General features: G+C 38.0%; 1 protein-coding gene and 1 long non-coding RNA gene across 8 annotated transcripts; one reads left to right on the forward strand and one right to left on the reverse strand.

Annotated features, from left to right (window-relative positions):
* Nucleotides 1-655: 655 nt before the first annotated feature.
* Nucleotides 656-22,727, forward strand: tlcd3ba (TLC domain containing 3Ba). The gene is made up of 8 exons (XM_022668489.2): nt 656-743; nt 5,862-6,034; nt 10,711-10,871; nt 12,748-12,831; nt 14,920-15,142; nt 16,361-16,456; nt 18,195-18,304; nt 19,206-22,727. The coding sequence occupies exons 3-8, from the start codon at nt 10,747-10,749 to the stop codon at nt 19,456-19,458; spliced, it is 891 nt and encodes a 296-aa protein (XP_022524210.1). The 5' UTR covers nt 656-743; nt 5,862-6,034; nt 10,711-10,746; the 3' UTR covers nt 19,459-22,727.
* Nucleotides 16,463-17,484, reverse strand: LOC125784475 (uncharacterized). 7 transcript variants are annotated; one of them, XR_007427287.1, is made up of 6 exons: nt 17,422-17,484; nt 17,288-17,387; nt 17,118-17,219; nt 17,016-17,083; nt 16,812-16,913; nt 16,463-16,607 (listed from the first exon to the last, which is right to left on the reverse strand). It is a non-coding gene; the product is annotated as an uncharacterized LOC125784475 (long non-coding RNA). The 7 variants fall into 7 exon arrangements; XR_007427284.1 differs by having other exon boundaries at nt 16,463-16,641; XR_007427285.1 differs by having other exon boundaries at nt 16,463-16,641; nt 16,812-16,947; nt 16,982-17,083.
* Nucleotides 22,728-23,397: the final 670 nt, after the last annotated feature.

Consider the following 23,397-nt stretch of genomic DNA (forward strand, 5'->3'; position numbering starts at 1 on the left):
GTGTACAATGTATGTATGTTCTAATATATATAATAATATTCAGTACCTTGCTAATAATTTGATAATTTTGTGTTGTAGTGCTTTTTCTATATATATATATATATATATATATATATATATATATATACATGCTCTAAATGGCAATATTTTAGTTTATAGAATAATATATATTCTATAGTATATAGGCTTGTATCTGCTTACATATATATTCAATATTCAATATATATATATATATTCGCCATTTCAAATTAACATGTAAGCAGATGCAAGTAAAGGTCAATTCCAGTGTTATAAAGTCCATTACATGTAATAATGTAGTATATCAGCAACTCGTGTGTAATTATGTAGCGTTAGCTAACATAGTTACAGCAGTTTACGCTTGTATTTAGGACAAAAGACACATCTTAATCACGTTACACGTTAATCAGTTCTTTCTAAACGAAGATAGCCCCACATATTTGCACATATTTTGCATTTCACCGGCGGCTTATCACGAAGTCCAGCAACGCAAGAGTTAACAAACGCTCACACTATCAGGTCACTTTGTTTTGACTTGCCATTGGAGGAGATTGCTGTCAATCACAAAATAGGCCAATAGAAAAAGAGCAAGGGGGCATCGTCCGCTTCTCTCGGCCAATCGTCGCTCGTCTGTCAGCGGTCGCGGCGCAGATTTAAAAGTGAAATGAAGCTGGTCGGGTTTAGAGCCGAGTCTGTAGAGAGCTAATGCGAAATCGTATGCAGAGGTGAGATCTATGCAGTATAATATAACGTGTGTCTTATTTTGATTAATATATGTAACAGAAGATCCAGCTAGGTTCGATTAACCAGTCTAAAAAAGCTGCTTCCGCTGCTATGACTCTCTCTCTGTTTTTTTGCTAAATTTATTGTTAGCTAATTCCATGAAGCTGCTTAGTTAGCTTAGCTAACGTTTAAAGCCTGAGTCATTTTAGCTTCGATGCTATTGTGGGCTAGCTAGCTAATATAATAGCAAAATATAGGTAGCGAGCACATAGTTAGAGGTGGGTAACCCAGGTCCAAAAAGTAAAAATCCAACCCAGGGTTTTGTACCAACTGCCTGGACTGCTCTGCGGCAGAACCGCCCAGGCAGTTTTTGTACAAAACCCTGGGTTGGATTTTTACTTTTTGGACCTGGGGTACCCACCTCCACACCTAATCATTGTCCCACAGCTAGTAATGTTTTGTGCATGTATTTCTGATAATGCATTCTGATAAGCATCTATCTATCTATCTATCTATCTATCTATCTATCTATCTATCTATCTATCTATCTATCTATCTATCTATTGCCTTATCCGTGTTTTTATAGCTAGCTTGTAATTTGACTTTGGATTTGCAGCTGCTTTACAGTCAAATGCGGAGCAAAGACTGTGTCCACAGTATTTGCTTCAGCTAGCAAACATGATCTCACTCCCCCTGAGCCTCTCTCTCAGAGCCAGTGATCAGTGACACATGCAGTGTGATGTATGTACTGCAGCAGAGAGATAAAGAAACCAAGTTATCGAGAAAGTGTGTTACTGTGTCATAACTAGCTAACTAACATAGTACTAGCGTGTTTTTCCTGTTTATATGGCAAGTTGTTATAACCTGCAATCACACCAGCAGTACAATTACGATCTATGTAATAACATGTAGTTGTTACTAGTAATATTGTTTTTTAGTTGTTAGTAATAACTAGTGGATATGAACTAAATAAGTTTTAATAATAATATCAAACCAATAGAGTAATAAGCTATTCTCTGTAGTTATATTACTAGGACAACATATCCTTAATGTAGTGAACAAGCACATGTTACCATTAATTCACTTGTATTTTACCCTCTTAGCTAATTCTAGAAGTATGTACATTTTAGATCTCTGTAAAATACTTTGCAGCAGTAAAAAATTTATTGATACACAAAACTAGAGTTTAAGGCTGCTAGTAAAAATTACAGTGTATATACAGGCATGGAAAAAAATTAAGAGACATCTTAAATTTCTAAATCAGTTTCTCTGATTTTGCTATTTATAGGTATATGTTTAAGTAAAATGAACATTGTTGTTTTTATTCTATAAACTACAGACAAAATTTATCCTAAATTCCAAATAAAAATATTGTCATTTAGAGCATTTATTTGCAGAAAATGAGAAATGGCTGAAATAACAAATGATATGCAGAGCTTTCAGACCTCAAATAATGCAAAGAAAACAAGTTTATATTCATAAATGTTTAAGAGTTCAGAAATCAATATTTGGTGGAATAACCTTGGTTTATAATCACAGTTTTCATGCATCTTGGCATGTTCTCCTCCACCATTCTTACACGCTGCTTTTCAGCTTGGTTTAATGGCTTGTAATCATCCGTCTTCCTCTTGATTATATTCCAGAGGTTTTCAATTTGGTAATCAAAGAAACTCATCATTTTCCAGTGTATATTAACCTGCAATTTCTATTAGTAAAATGTAAGTGTAGATATCTGTAACTACAGTGCTTTAAATATGTAATTATATAAAAAAAGAGTGTGACATTTCACGTAAATCAATAATAACATATGACTAGTCAAAGTTAGCTTAGTAATATTACAAGTCAGAAAGATTGTGTAGATCTATAAATTTACAAAAACACTAATTTGTTTCAACTCGAACAAGTAACAATGAAATCTGTTTTATTAAAAATTGCACATTTCCAAACAATACTCAACTACTTTGACTTCTAGAACCATCTATGCGTGTCTCCCCCTGCCTCTGACACTCACTGTTAATGTGTAGTCATTCTCTCTGAGCTATCTTAAGTTAACTCATGTAACACATGTAGGTTATGTAGATGTTAAGTAACTGACTGCTAGGCCACATGTTGTAGGTTGCAAAAACAAGCATCTTTTTCTGAGCTGCTGTGATATTCTTTTCACTCTGTAGGATTTGCTTTCTGAATTTAGCTACATTTTTATGACAATTTCAAATCTTTATTTTAGTTGTCAATAAGTGAAATTGTTGTGGAAAGCAACTGATATAACAAAACATCTTTAAATTATCAATTTAAGCATAATAACTTGAAACTGTACATTTAGTTAACTAATAAAACTTAAATAATGCTAAGTTTTCAGTAAACGTATCCAGGCTTAGCTAACCTACAGTGCTGATCTGATGTTAGTTTCTACTAGTAAAAAGAACTAAAGAGATCTTGAATTAACCTGGAGGTTTGGGTTTAAAACTTGTGTCATTTATAGGCTACAATGACTTGCTATAGCTTTGAGCTCCCATTGTTGGGCTGTTCTTCTAACTACCTGCTCGGTGTGTCCTACTTGCTAATTATTTATTTAGCTAACTTAGCTAACGCTAACTTAATTAGCTGATGCCCTTTGCCCAGAATGTCTAGCTACCTAATGCCGTTTTGGAGTAAAGCTGTTTAACCATTGCTCCTTGTGTGTTTGCCTTCTTCAAGTCTTCCTTTATTTCTGTTTGTTGGCCAACATATTTAAGGCTAGTGAGTGAACGTTAGCTATGTTAATTAGTGACAATTAGGTTAGCTACAGTTTACTACTTTGTATTGGTTTGATTTAATGTCTCACTTAAGCTAGCTAGTAAGTTAGCTACCCAGCTAGTTTGGTATTATGCAGGATAGGTGTTTAACTTGCTGAGATAAATGTTAACTAGTTATGCTAACCATACACTAGACAACTTTGAAAAGACTCTAAAAAGACTTTAATTAGATGTCTGACACCCTCTCACATCTAAAGACAAGTCACAGACTTTTTAGTCACAGTCTTTTTAATCACAGACTAGTCACAGGCTACAATTTTGCAAAGACTGTGGTTCTTGCAATGTGACTAGATTATTTCTGAGATTTTATTTTAGCTGAGGTTTTATTTATTTTTTTATTATTTTCAATGGGAAGACATTCAAAGAGACATTCTTGCTCACTCCACAGCTCCACCAGTTTCTCCATCTTTGGCCTATGGCCACTTCTGGCCATTGCCAGAGTCTCATCCATGTTCACAAATGTTCCCGCGCTTGCCTTGTGGCTTCCCATAGCTGTCCTATTGGCTGTAGACATTTTTCACAACACTTTTCGCGTGAGCCAAGTCTCAAGACTTACGATCTAACAAAACACGGTTGATTTTATCTGAACGCCAGGACACGTTCACGACTGGCTAAAATGTTCAAGTCTAACCACCTTACACTGAATGATAGAGATGACACGACTGCAAATTGACTTTGCAATTTTAGCTTTGTCTGCGACTATGAAATCGCTTGAAAACCGTTTGGTGCAAGTTCGGCATTAGATATCTAGCTTGTTAGCTATTATAAACCATAAAACATTTATGAACGGCATCAGATAGCTACTTAGCAATCTGTTATGGGTTCATCATCAGCTATGAGCCATTAAGATGTTGGGCACCTGGTTTAAAATTAATGGAATGTTTAGATCAGCGGGATCAACGGGTGTTCTGACGAGTTGGGCTACTTTGTCAAATCTTGCTACCCTTGTGCTTGTGTATCTTTAAAGGTAAAAATACAAAAGAGCACCATATTAGAATATGCTCCCTGCAGAAGCGTAGCTAGCTACAGTTAGGTAGCTAGTTAACCTAGATAGCTAGGGTTAGAAAATTTGGATAGCCTAGCTTAATCACTGGATCATGGTACCGGTATGTTAGTTAGTTAGCTAGTAGAGGTAATTATAAACAATTTATTTGTATTTTTAATTGTGTATTATATGTATTTGTATTATATGAATCCTTAATTGCCATTTAAACTTGTTGCTATTTAACACTCACGCAAATAATGACGACAGTGGACTCAGGTTGTTTAGCTCATGCACCCAAGGAAAAAATGATCATAAAAACACTTACTCTAGCTAAAAACAATTTACAAATACAAATGTGGGTCAGCGCATGTGCAGTGCCGATGTTCTGTCGAGTTATGATACCCATCGATATGTGCTTTCTAAAGGCACTGTGGATGCGTTGACCTACATTTTTTCTTGTGTGTTTTTTTGGCCGTTTTTTGTGCATTTAACAATCTGGACTCGCTGTCATTACACAAAAGTGAACTGAACTGCTTGAATTTGTGCACCAGGAGTGGAATAAAGTTATCCAAAAGCAGTGTGAAAGACTAGTGGGGGAGAACATGCCAAGCTGCATGAAAACTGTGATTAAAAACCAGGGTTATTCCACCAAATATCGATTTCTGAACTTAATGAATATGAACTTGTTTTCTTTGCATTATTTGAGGCCTGAAAGCTCTGCATCCTTTTTTTTTACGTCCATAGCAATTAAATGTGTTTGTTTAACATCTTTTTATATTTTTATATAAGTTCTTCTATTTCATGAAATATTTTTAAACACTAAAAAAACTCATAACACAGTATGGAGATTTTTTCCTCCAAACTCATTATCTAGGATGCTGCCATGCTTTAACTTCAGTTTGCAGACTCTTTTTTATTTTTCTGCTGTTTGATTGGCTGGTAAATGTCTATTCTTACAGACAATAGGCTTAATCTGTGTTAAATGCAAATAATGTATATTGCAATGAACACAGTGTCTGATGGAGTTAATATACCCTAGGGTAGCACGGTTTGACACGGTAGTATAACTCGACAGAACACCGGTCACACAGGAGCAGTGCTGCTGCTGCTGTTGGTGGTGGTGGTGTTTGAATGTGACAAAAGCTATCTATCTAGCTAGCTAGGTTAGCTTAGCTTAGCTTAGCAGGGCTAGTCCGCTTTGTTTGTTATGGGAGTGAGGAGTGTGGAGGCGGTAGCTAGCTTGCCTGTGCTGTGCTCTGCTGCTGGATGCTGCTGTCACGTTGTCTCATCGCTCCTAGCTGTGTAAACTAGTCTCTGTGATCTGTCTCTCTCTCTCCCAGCCAAGCTGTCTGCCTGGAAGCCGAGCTCTGGTATATATATAGCTGTATATATATCAGAAACAAAAAAAAAACATGTGGACGGTCTCTCGGATGCCTCCTGGACCTCGCCATCCGCTTTCCGCACGGCTGTGACGGGGACTCGAGGGCCTGAAAGGACGCCGCTGCGCTCCCATGTAGGATAAATACATGTCCGCCTCTCTTTCTCTGTCTTCTCTCTGTGTCTGTCTATCTTGCATGCGTCTCTCCTTTTCTGCAATAGCTAGGTTAGCTAACTAGCCAGCTATCCTCCCATAATCCTCCATCTGATTACAAGTTAAGCGTTTATTTTTTAGGTTTGCTCTAGCTAGCTAGTGATTTATCTTGAGTGATTTCGAGATATTTAATGTTATTCCATTTGTGTCTCCTTTTAGTTTTTAATTTGAGCGGAATCAGAAGCGTATTTTCACTCATAATGGCTGTATATTGAAAAAAAACGTGCTTGTATAACATATATTAGCCATAAAGTGTGTGATCTGCAACCTGTTAACTAAGCTAGCGTTAGGTTAGCTAACCTCCTAGCAGGCTTTAGACTATGCACACACACTTTGCGCCATGCTCTGCTGCTGCTGCTGCACTGATGCTGCTAGTTAGCCAGGTTAGCTAGTGGAGGGACACAATGGGGAGCATTCAGCTAGCTGGCTGATTTAGCATCATGCTTATGCTTAGAAGAAATCACACAATAACTTAGGATTTCTTATTTGTTTTTTTTAAATATGTGATTGGAGCTGGTCTTTTAGCTCTACATCTCCTGTTTGTTGCCCAGCTATGACAAGCATTTTTAGGCTGAAACCACCCCAGATCCCTTTAGATATATTAAGCTAGCTTGTAAAAACAACTCAAAAAGCTAGATTTATATGTAATGTAAGCTTTACCTAGTAGAGGCTTTAATGAAATGACTTATGCAGTTATTAACTTGTAATAAATCCACGTCTACAGATGTAAAAATCCATTCTGACTAGACATATTGGCTGCGTCTGAAATGCAAGGAGTGCTGACTTGCTGCCCACGCTGCCTCATCACTTATAAGGTAGTATTGTGATAATGATAATGAGGAAGGTTTTTGTTTCTTAATCTAATCAAAAAAGAGGAAAAAAAGAGATGTCATTATGTTGCGATGTACAGGACAGATCACTGCAAGATATGAGCTATGATAGCTGTGTTGTCATTATTATACATTAGCAATTTTTTGGCCTGTAAAACCGAAATGATACATTACTAAACTTCAAGTAGAACATTAATTGCCACCTTCCTGTCTCAGAATCCGGCCTGATAAGGGCTCCAAGTATTTATTATTTAGTTAAGCCCTATCCGGATGGAATTAGTTTTTCAGGGGGTATCTGGAGTAATTTTCTCTTTTATGGAGGGTCCTCTGTGATTTTATTTCCATCCGGAACAACCGCGTATCTGAGAAAATTACAGATTTTTGGGTGAACTCAGTGGTCGTCCTGTCATTTTAGTCCCTTCCGGACATCTCTGAGTTTCATCATTTCGTGTTTAATAAAATAGCAATTTGTCCACTGCCACTTATCGTAATTACACTTTGGGCACATGTTTCCAAGGAGATGCACATAAGCAGCCATCGTGCTAAACCTGATATCATGTGTAAATGCAATGTCATGTGACAGAGAAAGCCAAAAAATTCACTAGTCCTCCTGTTTTTTCGATTGCAGTCCGGAGTTTTATCTCTGAGTAGAAGTGTGAAATATTTAGTGGGCTAGTCTGGCAATTATTTTCTCTGCTTCCTGTGAGTACGCGTCCTGTTTCTAGCTTTCTTCCAGCTGATGGGATTTAAATTCCCTTAAAAAGCCCAGAAGACATTTAAATATGACATTTTCTGATATTTAGTAAAAAAAAGTAATTTGTTGTGTTTGTCACTTTTTATGACTGAGCTCAGCGTGAACAGCCCCTAAACCTAAATTTGATAGCTAAGATGGTGCAGTCTTATTTGTGATGTTATTATTTTCTCTTTTCTGGATGAGATTGCCTGTAACCTCTAGCTGAAGTTGTCCGTCTTGTTGAATCAGCAGTGTGTACAGAATGAGACCTCTCCACACACACACGCACATGCAGTAACAGTCAATGGTTTCTTGCTTGTTTGCTCCATCAACTCTCATCATGTCAGAACAACACTCATCCCTTCAGGACATTTCCACCAACTTAAGAGTGCACTACATGCTTTTTTAAATACTGCACAACAGCATAAGACGCTATTTTTTTCCCCCAGCTTGTTTACATATGCCTTCCACACCCGAGTGTGTTTTATTGACCTGGCATGGTACAGCTGCCTGCAGAATCTAGAGACCTCCATCTATGGTCCTATCTATGTAAGGGGAACAATACTGCCCCTGTCCCCTCCTCTCTCAACAATACCCACCCTTTTCTGGCTACTGTACCAACGAATGCCATCAACCCTCCAACCCCCACCCCATCCCATGCGTTTTCTTTCATTCTCTCTCCCTCTGTCCGTCTCGCAGCCTTCCCACTCTCCACAGTAATCTTCCTAAATCTCCAGCTTGCTAAGCTTTCCCAATCTATTTTAGTAACACCCTGCTCCCTTTTATACTAAATATGGATTAGACAGCAGACTCAGACTGGACACTAGTAGTAATTAAAGAAATCAAAGCTTATTTATTTGACCTCTGTACAGATTGTTGTAGCTCACTTGCTTCAGTCTTGAATGTGAAACATTTAGCATGCATCCCAATGCAGTGATAGACGGTCGGGGTCTGCATTTCTTTTTTTCTCAACATTTTCTGACTAGTGCACAGAGCAGCTAATACACATTCACACAAATGCAAATAGAAAGCATGAAAACAGCTCTTGCATCACTAATGAAAATGTGAAGGCAAATCAAACAGATGTGCAGCAGAATGCAGAGGACTATAGACTACTATACATCACTTAAAATAAATCAAATGTAGAGGTTTGCAGCATATTTTTAATTGTTGTTTAAAGAAATATGCCTACTGGCCTTGAGGAGCATCTTAACCTCTCGCAGTCTGCACTGAGTATATGAAGGACCAATTATTGATTAATTGATTGGGTACTGTAGAATTGAATGGCTGGACCGAAAGATTGGTGACAGGCAATATCGAGGTCACCAAAAACTATAGGTCAACTCTCTATACTGGCCGCACTACTAAAATTGGCCCAGTGTCTAGTCTCTCTGTAAGTGTAAATTGGCATTGGAATTGGCAGAGATACAGCTCTGAAAAAAAAGAGACCACTTAAAAATTGAGTTTCTTTGATTTTACTAAATTGAAAACCTCTGGAATATAATCAAGAGGAAGATGGATGATCACAAGCCATCAAACCAAGCTGAACAACTTGAATTTTTGCACCAGGAGTTAAGCAGCATAAAGTTATGTAAAAGCAGTGTGTAAGACTGGTGGAGGAGAACATGCCAAGATGCATAAAAACTGTTGTTAAAAACCAGGGTTATTCCAACAAATATAGTTTTTTGATCTTCTAAAACTTAATGAATATAAACTTGTTATCTTTGAATTATTTGAGGTCTGAAAGCTCTGCATCTTTTTTGTTATTTCAGCCATTTCTCATTTTCTGCAAAAAAATGCTCTAAATGACAATATTTTTATTTGGAATTTGGGAGAAATGTTGTCCGTAGTTTATAAAATAAAACAACAATGTTCATTTTATTCACACATATACCTATAAATAGCAAAATCAGAGAAACAAATTCAGAAACTGAAGTAGTCTCTTATTTTTTCCAGAGCTGTATACATGTGTAATACTGTATATTAGTCTCAGCTCAGAATTATCACATCAGTGCTAACCTATAGTAAAGTAATTTTTGTGATCTGGGCATGATGCCACTTTTTTCAATATTGATACATTTCTGAATATAGGCCAATACTAATATTAATCCTGTCCAGGTCTGATACTGAAACTAATCCACCTAAACTGATTTTAATAATGCTTCACTTAAAGCAGCATTGTTAGAGAGTGGTTTTTTGCTTATGAGCTCCCTCTACATTTTAGGAGTTTAAATCACTTTTACTAAACTGTCATAAATACAAATCGCAGTTTGAACTTTCCCTCAGGGACATGCTGTACACATGCGTTTGTTGACAACCTGAGGCCTGAGATTTATTAAAATGTTGACGACAGAATGTATTTCAGAACTAAATCTCAAATACCTTCTAACTCCCTATACAGTGAGGTACATAAGTCAAAAAACCACAAAAAATCTTATAGGATTTAATAATATTTTTTAATAAACTTTTTTGGTTCATTATTTGATTTAGTTGATATTGATACCGTTTCTACCACTATGACATCTCTAAAATAATGTTTGTGTCCTTGTACTTCTGTTACTGTATGCTCTCAATGTGAAATTGAATACTAAAAGCTATAATTATTCAAGATGACCTGGAATATTATACATTCACATAACGTATTGATTGCAGGACAACATTTGGACATTCTAATATGAGTGTTGTCGAAGCACCCTTATGTAGCATGCTGTGAACATAGATCACTTTTTATCCAGTCGTTGTTTCTGTCTTTTACGCCTCTTGTGACTGCCTAGGGTAGATGCTGATTAATTTGGAACATTTGGATTCTGATTCAAGTCAAGTGTTGCTCTAATGTCTCTAGGCAAATGTTTAAGAATAGATGTTAGTCCTTCAAAAACTGATAGTGATCTTCATGGCTATATTACATGGTTCTTTGTTGATTTATGCAAGCGGGGTAGGGTGACATTGGCCCGTTTCCATGTAAAAAAGCTTCTGTTTGGTTGTCCTGACGAATCCCTGTACATGTTTTAACATTCTACAATTTGTCCTTTCAGAGATAGATCGAGACGCAGAGCAGAATCGAAGGGACCATGCTCAGCATCATAGCGGCCGGCTCCATATTCTTCCCAGGCCTTTTCCTGCTGTCGAAGCGATGCCTGAAACGCACGCCCGGTCTGAAGTGGAGCGAGGGCGATGCCGTCATCGTTTCTGCCAGGTACATTTCGAACAGTGCTACTCATGTGATTTAGCACATGCTAAATATACTCTGGGAGAGCATTCTTGGTAACTGGCCACCACAACCAAACTCCTCCTGAACTACATGGTGTACACATACATTTGTTGACAAGCTGAAACTATGTCCACACGAACTGAAGATGGAGCATTTGCAAAATGTTCTCCAAGTGGAGATTTTTTACTGAAGCTTTATGAAAACACTGAGGTTATAACACATGCACATGTTTCTGGATGCATCTTCTTCTTCCCCTCTTCCTCCATATCAACGCTGTCCAATGAAAAACACTTATCTCCATTTTTGTCGATGTTTTTAGTTTGCTACATAATTTGAGCAGACAAACTGTCTCTTACACTGTGCCAAAATTTCTTGATAAACGGACCAATAGAAACTCTTCAAAATTACCTGAAATAAACATTTTACATTGACTTCCATTGAAAGTTTACAAGCTTTTTTTCTCTCTCCTGTAAAGTTGCTTTTTTGGAGATAAGTGTTTTCATTGGACAGGGATGATATATAGTTTCCACCTAGTACATTTCAAACTCTGCTACCCATGTGAAGGCTGTGTTTCATAGGACACATTCTAAATAGACTCTAGAAGATAGCATCCTGAATAGCTGGCCACCACAGGCAACTTCACAAGCAAACAGCAGGTTGCTTACGGACAAACTGATGATGGTAACTGTAGCCGGAGCAAATGAATTAAGTGTGTTAGTCATCAGGCATTCTGAACTGTACAGTAGTGCTTTATTATTGCCTGAGTAATCCCAGGATGCAGAATCTGCCAGCCTTTCATAATTTATGCAGCCCTTTTAACTGTAGCAAGAAACACGTTGCTAGCCTGCAGCCCCCTTCTACTCCAAAACATTTCCTTTCCTGTGGATATGAATTCCTACTCATGTAAACAAACTGATGTGCGTTGCTGAGCACATGCTGATGCATGACCCTGACATTTGCCTGATAACAGATGACAGTTACATTCTGGACAGATAAATGTTCCATGCTGGTCCTGATGGTAGATTAAAATGAAGTCAAGTGCTTTATCTACCTAATACATCATTTTATTAAATTATGAAATGTTTACATACTGTATTTTTCACATATTTCCCACAGTGCAAAAATCCACAGTGCGCCTTATAATTTGGTGTACCTTATGTATGAATTTTACCAGTCATGTTGTAAGGAGCAGTAAAGTCACTCTGCAAAAGTCCAGCATTATATAGAAGTTTCAGTGAAGTTTCTCCAGCACCAAGGCTGGAGCAGTGTTAGCCGCTAACTTCAGAGTTGCTTTTTCTCTGTTCAAAGGTGAGCATATAAAGAGTGTAGCCTGTGTGTTTGCTGTTTTAAAACAAGCTATGTGGGACAAACCACTAGCTGATAGTGCCCTGACTTGCCGGAAACACTCGGGGTTCCTTAGTGTAATGCTGTCGGGCAGCGTTTGCAGCACTGCTGCTAACCACGCTGTTAAACAATGTTGGAAATTTGCTGTAAACTTGCTGTGAAGGGGTAAACCTGTGTAGATTAACATCCAGTGCTCGTTTGACTTTGAAAAAAAAAAAAAATATATATATTTTTTTAAGAATGACAGTTTTGTTTACATAGCCTTTGCTAATATGTTTCTGCAGGAACTAGACAAAATGTGTGTCAAAAGTGGGTTCTTAAAACTAAAGTAGTTGAATGTGTTCATTAGAAGAGGTGTCCACAAACTTTTGGACATAAAGTGAATTTATGTCATGCGAGAGGAAATTCTCATAGCTGTGCTGTAAGGTTAATCTATGATTAATCTCTGAAAAATGTTTTAAAACAGTTAAAATCCCAGTCTCTCACTGACCTTTATTTCTTTCTCTTCTTTCTGCAGACTTGTGTCATCCGTTCAAGCCATCATGGCCTCCTCCGCTGGCTACATTATCGCATCATCTTGTAAAGACATCATTGAGGATCAGTAAGTGTTTGTTTAAAAGTAATGCATTCCACTGCCAAGCTGAAATCAGGGCCAAGATATTGATTCATTTATTTATACAAGAGTATATTGATTCACTTATTAATATATTATGATGCATGTCTGCGTGTTTATCATCATTTGCTTGTTAATGTATTGTGATGCATGTCAGGATATTGACTGCATGTTTATCATCATTCATCATTGAGAACTGAAGTTTGTAACTGCAATGTTCTCTATTTGGTTTTAAAGCTGGAACTATCTAAAAAGTCAATTCACACTGCAAATAAACCAGTTCAGGTTCAGTTAATCTAGACTTAGGCCACATTTTTTTATTTTGACCAAATTTTGGTCCTTTTGTCGGGACTGTGGTCCATTGCACTTTATATATCTGCTATTGTGGTTTGCAACAAATGGTCCAGTCCAAGGTAAGTGTGAAAGCACCCTCAACAAAAGGTATAGATTTTTTACCAATGAAAGACTTTTTGCTGGACCAATGATAATGAGGTCCTGCAAACCTTTTCTGAATACACACAGTGTGCTATTCCAACAGGACAATGCTGGCCCACGTACTGCATTCATCTCAAAAGCTTGCCTTATAGACAGAGACACTGCTGTGATGCTATGGCCAGCTGCAGGACACCAATTGAAACTAAGACTACATTTACACATGTGATACACATTCATAACACACTACTTCTGTTTGTGTAGCTCAATAAATATGACCAAGGGCTGCCCATATTGGTCTACATTCTTTTTTTCTTTTCTTTTTTCTTTTATCTTATTTCTGAATAGCATTACAGTCCCACAGTGCTAAATGACTATTTTTACAACCATTCTTTTGGAAGTAGGTATATATGTTTAATTTTTGTAGTTTATTTAACTGAAGAGTAAATCCTTTTTGAGTTCCCAAAACTGGGGTGCATACAGTTCATTGTAAAGCTGTATATAAATGTGAGCTCTTCTAAGAATGTGCCTCTCTCTCTCTTAGCTCACCTTATGTCCCTGTAATCTAATTAGGCTCTCAACCTAATTAGTTTTCCTCTGTAAATCCTCCGTGGCATTCTAATGGACACGGCATAGTGGTGGAGCAGAGCCACCTGGGATTCAGACGCTGCAGTGAAGTTCACATTGTCATGGCTTCAGTCAGGGCCTTGATTTATCACTCAGCTTTAATATGTGCATGAGGTGAGGTGAAAGATGAGTGAAGGAGAGGTGAGGATGGGAGAAGGACAGGAGGAGGAGGAGAGTAGAGTGAAGGAGGGGGTGGGATGGGTGGTGTAAAGGGTGAAAGGAAAGGAAAGGACATTCTGGTTGTGATTTTGGTAGTCAAAGTTTATTGAAAGTAGAAGCGATGGCTACTTTGAATAGTCCCGTCAGTGGCAGCTGAGTGCTGGTAGCATTTGGACAGGTGTAAAATTTTAAAAGAGAATCTAAAAAACCAAACATACAATTTTTGTATAGAAATAGTCAAGGACAGGCAGGGTCAATAACCAAATGGCAGCATAAACAAACAACATACCAACATACACTGTCAATTAATTTACAGTGCTACACAAGCATGATTTTATATTATTTATGTTTTTTTTCTCTTTATGACCTCCATAGAAGAATGGGTAAAAATACTTTAGAAGATTGCCTCTAAAAAAAGAATCTAAAAAAGCACTATTTTCGTCTAATGCTTTGTTTCATTGTCACAGGAGCCAAACACAGGGCAGACGAGCGCAGATACCAAACATACAATTTTTTAAACAAGGGGTCAGGCTTATAGGAATAGTCAAGGACAGGCAGGGTCAATAACCAAATGGCAGCATAAACAAACAACATACACTGTCAGTTAATTTACAATGCTACACAAGCATGATTTTATATTATTTATTCTGTTTTCTGTTTATGACGTCCATAGAAGAATGGGTAAAAAATACTTTAGAAGATGGCCTCTAAATCATGTGTAGGAATAACAGAAAAGGAACGGTCAGCAAGACTATATTTATGCAGTGTAACGATGTAACCTTGCCTGACTTTTCTCCGTATCTGTCCCTCTCTCTCTCTTTTTCTCTCTCTCTTTCTCTCTCTCTCTGTTTGTTCCAGGCATTGGCTCACCAGCACCTACATCCTGTTTGCCGTCCCGTACTTCGTGTATGACATCTACGCCATGTTCATGTGCTACTGGTACAAGGTGCAAGTCAAAGATCATGAGGAAGAGGGAGCAGCCAAGCCCATGTCCACTGTCATAAGAAGCTACCTGCGGCGAGAATTCCTCATGGTGCTGCATCACGTTGTTATGGTTACCGTCTGCTTTCCCGTTTCTGTGGTGAGTTCGAGATATGAGTTTAATGCTATAAAGTGATATGAAAGAACATAGGCAATGCAGCACGAAACAGGGCACGGGAAGGTCAGCTTTAATGCTTGTCTCCAGCTGAACCAGAGGTGGTTCCTGGCATGTTTCCTCAATAGTATAATTTAGCAACAAATCTTTCCTGTATTCCTGAACAGTATTTCTTAGTGTGTAATCAAAGTCATGGAGCATAGGATGTTAAACTGTAATATACTTAATTAGTTGTTAATGTTGATCAGGAAGTACAATCAACCATTAGCTACTGTAAAACGAATACACATATTGATTTTAAAGTGATAGGAGAAAATGTGGGTACAATTGTAAGAAATTGCTGTGTTGGTCCACCTAATTTTGGCTTCTGAAAGGTTAGAAAACCTACAGAATAGCTATTATGCTTTTGTAAGGTACAGTTTTTCATGATTCTCTTCTAGCTACTATTTACAGTTACTGTGATTTTACTATGAACTGATTTTACTATGAACTGTACATGAAAATATTGACAACATGACAACAATTTGAAATTTGGGAGAAATGTTATCTGAGGTTTATAGAACAAAACAACAATGTTACTTTTACTCAAACATATACCTATAAATTACAAAATCAGAGAATCAGATTTTGGTCTTTCTCTTTTTTCTAGAGCTGTATATATAGAATGTAACATTGGTAAATTATGTGATATATCTTAGGAAATGGTAAAAAAAACAGTAGAGAGGATGTCCTGCAAAACACTTTTTGACATGATGTAAATCTTGAATTATTTTTATTCTATTGAATAAATTGAATTATTCTTGAATTCTATTTACAGACTGTAAAGTTTCCAAAGATATGCCTAAAGGTGACAACTTCTAGCCCTATTGTGCCATGATTTGTAAAGTCCATTGGTTTGTTTCCACTTTCTGGAGTGTCACTGCAGATTGCTTGTGATGTGATCTCTGGATAATTGACATGGAAACATGTCCCTAAAGGGCTTCCGTACCCTTACCCTGTCATTACACTTCCCCATCACTCTCTGTCTGTTACCATGGAGACGGTTGCTGTCAGCAGTAGCATGGTAACAAGCCATTAGTCAGTCTTAGATGAGCGAGCATGTTTTGAGCAGATAAGGCCAGAGTCCTAATGACAAAGCCATGGCAGTATAAAAAATTTAATAAATTACTTTCTTTCTTTTCTCAACTTTATCTTGCCCCTCAGTTCTGGAGGCAGGGAAGGGGGGATTATTTCCAAGGTGTTATGTTCCTGGCTGAACTCAGCACTCCGTCCGTTTGTCTGGGAAAAATACTAATTCAGGTAACCAGCACTGTTTTTCATAACTCCCTAATACAGTTTTTATTTATCACTACACAGTAATAGTTTTCTCAGCATTCAATCAGCCAACAGATACAGCTTCATTCATCACTCATTCACCTGCTCAACACTGCTTCATTCATCACTCATTCACCTGCTCAACACTGCTTCATTCATCACTCATTCACCTGCTCAACACTGCTTCATTCATCATGCATTCACCTGCTCAATACTGCTTCATTCATCACTCATTCACCTGCTCAACACTGCTTCATTCATCATGCATTCATCTGTTCAATACTGCTCCATTCATCACTCATTCACCTGCTCAACACTGCTTCATTTATCACTCATTCACCTGCTCAACACTGCTTCATTCATCATGCATTCATCTGTTCAATACTGCTTCATTCATCACTCATTCACCTGCTCAACACTGCTTCATTTATCACTCATTCACCTGCTCAACACTGCTTCATTCATCACTCATTCACCTGCTCAACACTGCTTCATTCATCATGCATTCACCTGCTCAATACTGCTTCATTCATCACTCATTCACCTGCTCAACACTGCTTCATTCATCATGCATTCATCTGTTCAATACTGCTTCATTCATCACTCATTCACCTGCTCAACACTGCTTCATTTATCACTCATTCACCTGCTCAACACTGCTTCATTCATCATGCATTCATCTGTTCAATACTGCTTCATTCATCACTCATTCACCTGCTCAACACTGCTTCATTCATCACTCATTCACCTGCTCAACACTGCTTCATTCATCATGCATTCATCTGTTCAATACTGCTTCATTCATCACTCATTCACCTGCTCAACACTGCTTCATTCATCACTCATTCACCTGCTCAACACTTTCATTCATCACTCATTCACCTGTTCAATACTGCTTTATTAATCACTTATTCACCTGCTCAACACTGCTTTATTAATCACTTATTCACCTGCTCAACACTGCTTTATACATCAATTATTCACCTCCCTCATACTGCTTCATTCATCACTCATTCACCTGCTTAATACTGCTTCATTCATCACTCCTTCATCTGCCTCATACTGCTTTATTAATCACTCAATACCCACCAAATACTGCTTTATTCTTTACTCATTCATCTACCCTATACTTACGTATTCACCTCTCAACACTGCATCATTCATCACTCATTCACCTGCTCAATACTGCTTCTTTCATCATTCATTCACCTGCCCTATACGGCTTTATTCTTTACTCATTTATCTACCGTATACTTGCGTATTCACCTGCTTTCAATACTGCTTTATTAATCATCCATTAATTTATCTAACTTTTATCCACACGCTTGCTTTCTTTTTTTCTTTCTTGCACTTTCTCTGAGACTGTTGGTGTCTGTTTTGAATGATGGATAACACTGCTTTAGACATTGTAATGTTTCTGATCTCACTAATGATATTTGATTTTAAAAGCTTAAAGGCTGTGAATTCTGCTGAGGTCATGATCTTTTGTTTGAATGCCTAATGACCCTTCATGCTCCCCCTCTGGCTTACTCCCTCACTCTAAAGAATCACTGTAGAATTGAATCAGTTGTTGCAGAACTAACGGGATGCACTGCTGGGCCTCGTGATAATTTTCTTTTTTCTCAGGCCTGTCTTTTACTCACACCATTCTTTTTCTTTATCCTTTTCCCTCTCTCTCTCTTTATATTTCTTCCTCTGAATCTTTCTTCCTTCCTTGCCTCAGTACAAGCAGCAGCACACTCTGCTTCATAAAGTCAATGGAGCTCTCATGCTGGTCACTTTCTTCGTCTGTCGAGTCCTTCTCTTCCCCTACCTCTACTACGCCTATGGCAGGTATGTTCTCCCTCTCTCTGAATCTCTCTCTCTGTTTTAATTTGTTTAGCATTAATTAAGGAGATGGTATCTGAGGCAGGCAGTCTGTCTTTGGCTCAGGTATAAACCATACAACCAAGGTTTTAAAATGCTTACATTTCTTTAAAAAATGTAGTTGTTTTGGCATTAAGTTAGGAATGCTCCAGAATGAAATGAAATAAAACATTTTCTCCAAAGGCCAAAAGCAAGATTATCAAACATAACAGTAGTGGCATTTTAATCATAGATTTACCTTAGTACTGCCTTGTCAATCATAAATTTACCTCAGTAGTGACTTTTTTAATCATAGATTTACCTTAGTACTGCAATGTCAGTCATATATTTACCTCAGTAGTGGCATTCTAATCATAGATTTCTCTCAGTAGTGCAATGACAGTCGTAAATTTACCTGAATAGGGGAATTTTAGTCATGGATTTATCTCAGTTAGTGCAATGTCAGTCATAAATTTTCAAAATTGTTCTTGCCCTCTCTGGGACAGTAGGATGGCCCTCTCTCTCCACCATCACTCAGCACAGTGATACTCTGTGTAGGTATCTGAAACATCTGGACATTAGAGCTCTTCTCCAAGCATGTTTAGCTGGTGTTCCATTTGTGTCAGTTAGAAACGATGACGTTAGCAGGGTTTATCTGATCTGCAGAAAGCTCAGGGTGGGGATAACCCTCCCAGCACTGGTGGTATCTTAGTATATTTGGGGCCTTGCTACCGGTGGGAATTAGAAATGACAGGTAATTAAAGTGACATTTTATTAATAAGGTATCCATAAAATAATGATTGCTGTACCCCTCACTTTATTCGTTTATGCTCTAATTTTAGACTTAATAACTAAAACACTCCTTTGTGTTTGTGTTTGTATGTGGCAGGTATGCGTCCATCCCCCTCTACATGGTACCCCTGTCCGTCCCATGGCATTGTAACTTGGGGGCTGCCCTGCTCATGGCGCCACAAGTCTACTGGTTCTCTCTGATCTGCAGGGGAGCTTTCCGCCTCTTCAGCGGTGCATCCCGCCACCAGCGCCCCCCTCGCAGCACAGACTCTGACCCCAAATCCCCGCTCCAACCCCCTGCCAATGGCTACAGCCCCCGTGAGACAGAGAGGGAGCCCATCTCGCACTGAAACACACTGAGAGAGAGGCTGGAAAGTGGAAGGGAAAAATAGGGGTTAGTCTGAAAAGGACTGTTTTAAGGCCTTAGCCTAAAACATGAGGCTGAATGCTAACATATATTACAAGTAGTGGATGTACCACTGCTCCATTGGGTCGAGGAAGGGGTTAAGAGATGAGGGCAAATGAAGGGGAAGAAAGATATATATAGAGGATTTAGAGGATGAGATTGAGAGTGAAAAGACTGAAGGCATGATTGTCTCCATCCTTTCTTTTTTCCTCTGAGGGGAAAATTTCAGGAGCATGTTCCTAAAGCCTGTGTCATACTCTCGTCAAAGCAAAACCCGCGGACGCGGAGCGAAGTTCAGACCAAACACAGATTGTATTCTTCATACTGAATATACTGAAATATTCCATGATTGAATTTTCATTCAGCTGGGGAGAGGGAGGATGTAGTATATTGTACAGGAGTGCTAGCCCTTCATTTGTACATGACCATTACAATATTAACCGCAAGAAAAAATAAGGGTTATTCCAGTATTCTAGCCCGCTGCCCTCCGTCATCATAAGAACATGGACTGAGAAAGAGGGATCTAGTCTCTGTCTCTGTGTCCCCTCACTCACTTCATTATGTCACCGACTGACAGGACTGGAAAAGGGAACAGCTTTTCTGTCAGTGTACATAGCAAAATGTCATTAGTGTCAATTTTGGAATAGGGTTTTTTATTATTATTATTATTATTTGTGTAGAATTTATTATTTATAGTTTTTACTCTTTAGTATGAGTAGATTTGACATATTTTACATATAAGCTACCTTCTGCCACAAGAGGAAAAGGTCGTTGAGAAGAAGCCAACTAGACATTAGGTTTTAGTTTTAGTTTTTTTAGTTTTTAGCAAATACACACAAGCTTAATTATGCACCCAGGAGGGACGTGTGTGCCAGTACATAAACATATGAACTATACCTTGATTATAAAGGTTTGCCAATAGTAAAATCAGACAGACCTGCCAATAGCAAGATGCCATTTTTGCATTGCTTACTGGTATGTGTTTACCTCAGCACTGGCATCTTAGACTCAACAACTACTTTTACCCTTTTAACCTTTTAATGATGCACAGGTGAAGTGTGATTTACACTGTGGATTCTTATTTTTTTTTTGTTGCAGTGATTATATATTATGATAGCCTGCAGATTGAATATGAAACATTTAAGGGCTGAAGCCCTTATTGTAAAATCCATACTTATGTTTTCACACACTGATGATGCCAATTTGACCATAACAGTATTATATGGGGAAAATGCAGGATATTTTAGCATTTAGTTACATCTCTGTTCATATACAGTACATTTAGTCATTAGATAGACACTTCTATCCAAAACAACATGCAAGTGAGGCTCCTGCAGAAGCTGCACTGGCTCTTCTCTGAGGTGGTTCTGTACTGGTCTCTGCATCGCTGAGCTGGTATCAGACAATGCAATGCACTGAAAGGACTGAGAGGGCATTCACTGGATCAAAGACACTTGTTCCTTTACCACACTGCTGTAGGATTTTTAAATGAGGTAATGTTTTACTTAGTTTTACTTCTGTTATTTATTTGAATTGTTTTCTTTTATTATTTATTCCATTCACTGAGTAAATGTGCTCCAAGGCATCTATGTAGCTACAACAGCCACTTGTTCAATGTGTTCACTTACAGTACTAGGAGGTTGTTGTAAATTGGAGCAGCATCAGCAGCACTGATTCTAAGGGAAACCAAAACGGGGCCAGTATCCTGGAGCACGCTCAGTAGGGCAAAGCCACAGGCCGAGATCTGTTTAATAAAACAGGTGCGTTAAAGCTCTTAGAGCTTCAGGTCTATATAATCTTCACTGCTCATCCAAATTTAAAAGGGCACATTTTAGGGATCCTGGGTGGCACTGAAGTAATCTAAGCATCAGGCCTGTCATAGCTTTAGCCCAATCACCGGGTGATTGCAGCTTTGTATGCCAGGGTCATCACCAGGGATCAAACAATTGGTAAAATCCTCTGCAGGAGTCCAAGAGAGCATAATTGGCCTCACTCTCATTGGGTGGGCCCTTCCTCTCATCCTATGACTCAGCTTGATGCAAACAAGAGTGGGCCTCTGTTATCAGACGCTGTCAGTTTGTGTCATCCCCCAAGCAGTTTACAGTTCCGAAAAAAGTATGTGGCAGGCTTCGCCCTCCCAGTATTGATGACATCACGTGTTTAGGGAGCCCTAACTATTAGATTAAAACTGAAATGCCCAAGTTGGTAAAACATCATGTGCAGTTTTTATTATTCCTATCTAAAAAAAAAATATTTCTCAGAACTCAAATCATGTACTTACAATAATTTATTACAGATTGGTTTGGCTAAAGATAGTAAAAGTTCTTAAAAATAAATATAAATTGTTTTTAGTGCTGTGCCAGCGTTCTAACAAAATCAATGTCCCCAAACCCTCTCTAAACTCCTACAAATAAGAACCCACAATCATTTAAATAAGAAATATTTTAAACATAAGGTGCTAATAAGGTTCTTAGATGATTGAGCCATGGTATAAAAGTTTTTGTACATATATTCGTATGCAGAACCTTAAAAAAGTTTCTATTTAAAGTATTTCACCTTCAAATATTCTTTACAAAAATATGTTATTTTTATGACACTGCCCAATAACCTTTGTGTTCTCTACAAAATATTTAAAATAAGAAATCATTAAGAGAGGCAGCTGCGTATTTGTGAAAACATTAACACGGTATGTTCTGAAATGGTTACACCCTTAATTATTCCCAGAGTGTGGCTTTCAACAGCTGTTCTTTAGTTCAGCAGTTTTTAGAGAATAATCTTGAGTAAGTAATGCCTGGTTAAATGTGCTTATTTAATAAAATATATGTCCATATTTAAAATATTTTGGCTAGCAGTGTGGATATACTGAGTTTTGCCCTACTGACCGTGTCACGATTTGTAGCAAAAGTGTTGAAATTGGGCCAATGATGAGGAGTGACCCTGAAGAGAGGAAACACAAGTAGTGTTAAACAAATGGGAAATGGTGACCTCTGTATCTTCTGATGTTTTTTGTAGTTCTGCTTATTTATTTATTTGAGTAATTTATATATTTATTATTTATTTGGAGAAGACTGAATGTACATAATGCATCCATCTGTAAATGTTCTGCTGAATGGGCATCTGTGGCCGTGGCTGCCTGGCTGAAGGCTCTACTGTAATTCTACTGTTCTCTCAGCTAAAATATACTCTGCTGTCTCCTCCTGTACTCAGACACCACCTGTGTGTGTGTGACCTCCTTTTGCTGACACGACCGTACTTAGTCATCGTGTGTATGTCTATGTGTGTTTGTGTGTGTACCTGTGTATGTGTGTGAGAGAGAGGGAGATGAAGTGGTTCTGTAAGCTAGTCACATGAAAAATTAATGTAACCTAATTGCGTGTACATACCAGTTCTTGATAAATGCGCTGACCTTGGCGCACTGTGGAACATTATTTAAGTATGCCCTTAATACTGAGTCTATTATTATTAGGCTTCCAGGAAAGGCCTGTGGACTTCCTTGCAGGGAGACATTTTCAGCCTAAGAAGGTATTATATTTCTCTTTAGGGGTAATCTGAGTTAAATTACCCTTTAATATGTTACTTATCATATTGAGCAGTCTGTAGCTCAGCATTACCCCCTTTTGGCCTCATTACCCTGCTAAAAAATCCAGCTCAATAGTAGCTTTGGCTGGCAGCTGGTTTCAGATAGTCTTAAGTTTGTCTGTAATGGTTCAGGTGGTTGATTATTTGTAGTAAATATTAAAATATATATATAAAAATTACCTTCAGGTAGTTCTCCGGGTGCTACCATCTTGAAAAGTCATGATAAGTCATCTGATGAGCACAAATAGATAGGATAGGGGAACAGATTGCAAAATTAATTATGTGGAAATGCATGAATGTTACA

The sequence above is a fragment of the Astyanax mexicanus genome, chromosome 19, assembly GCF_023375975.1.
Source record: "Astyanax mexicanus isolate ESR-SI-001 chromosome 19, AstMex3_surface, whole genome shotgun sequence".
Lineage (NCBI taxonomy): Eukaryota > Metazoa > Chordata > Actinopteri > Characiformes > Acestrorhamphidae > Astyanax > Astyanax mexicanus.

Bases quoted from the DNA above. Each gene is read 5' to 3' on its own strand.
- tlcd3ba (XM_022668489.2), top strand. From the start codon at position 10,747: ATGCTCAGCATCATAGCGGCCGGCTCCATATTCTTCCCAGGCCTTTTC. The intron at 10,872-12,747 runs GTACATTTCGAA...TTCTTTCTGCAG, and splicing joins GCCGTCATCGTTTCTGCCAG to ACTTGTGTCATCCGTTCAAG. The intron at 15,143-16,360 runs GTGAGTTCGAGA...CTTGCCCCTCAG, and splicing joins TCTGCTTTCCCGTTTCTGTG to TTCTGGAGGCAGGGAAGGGG.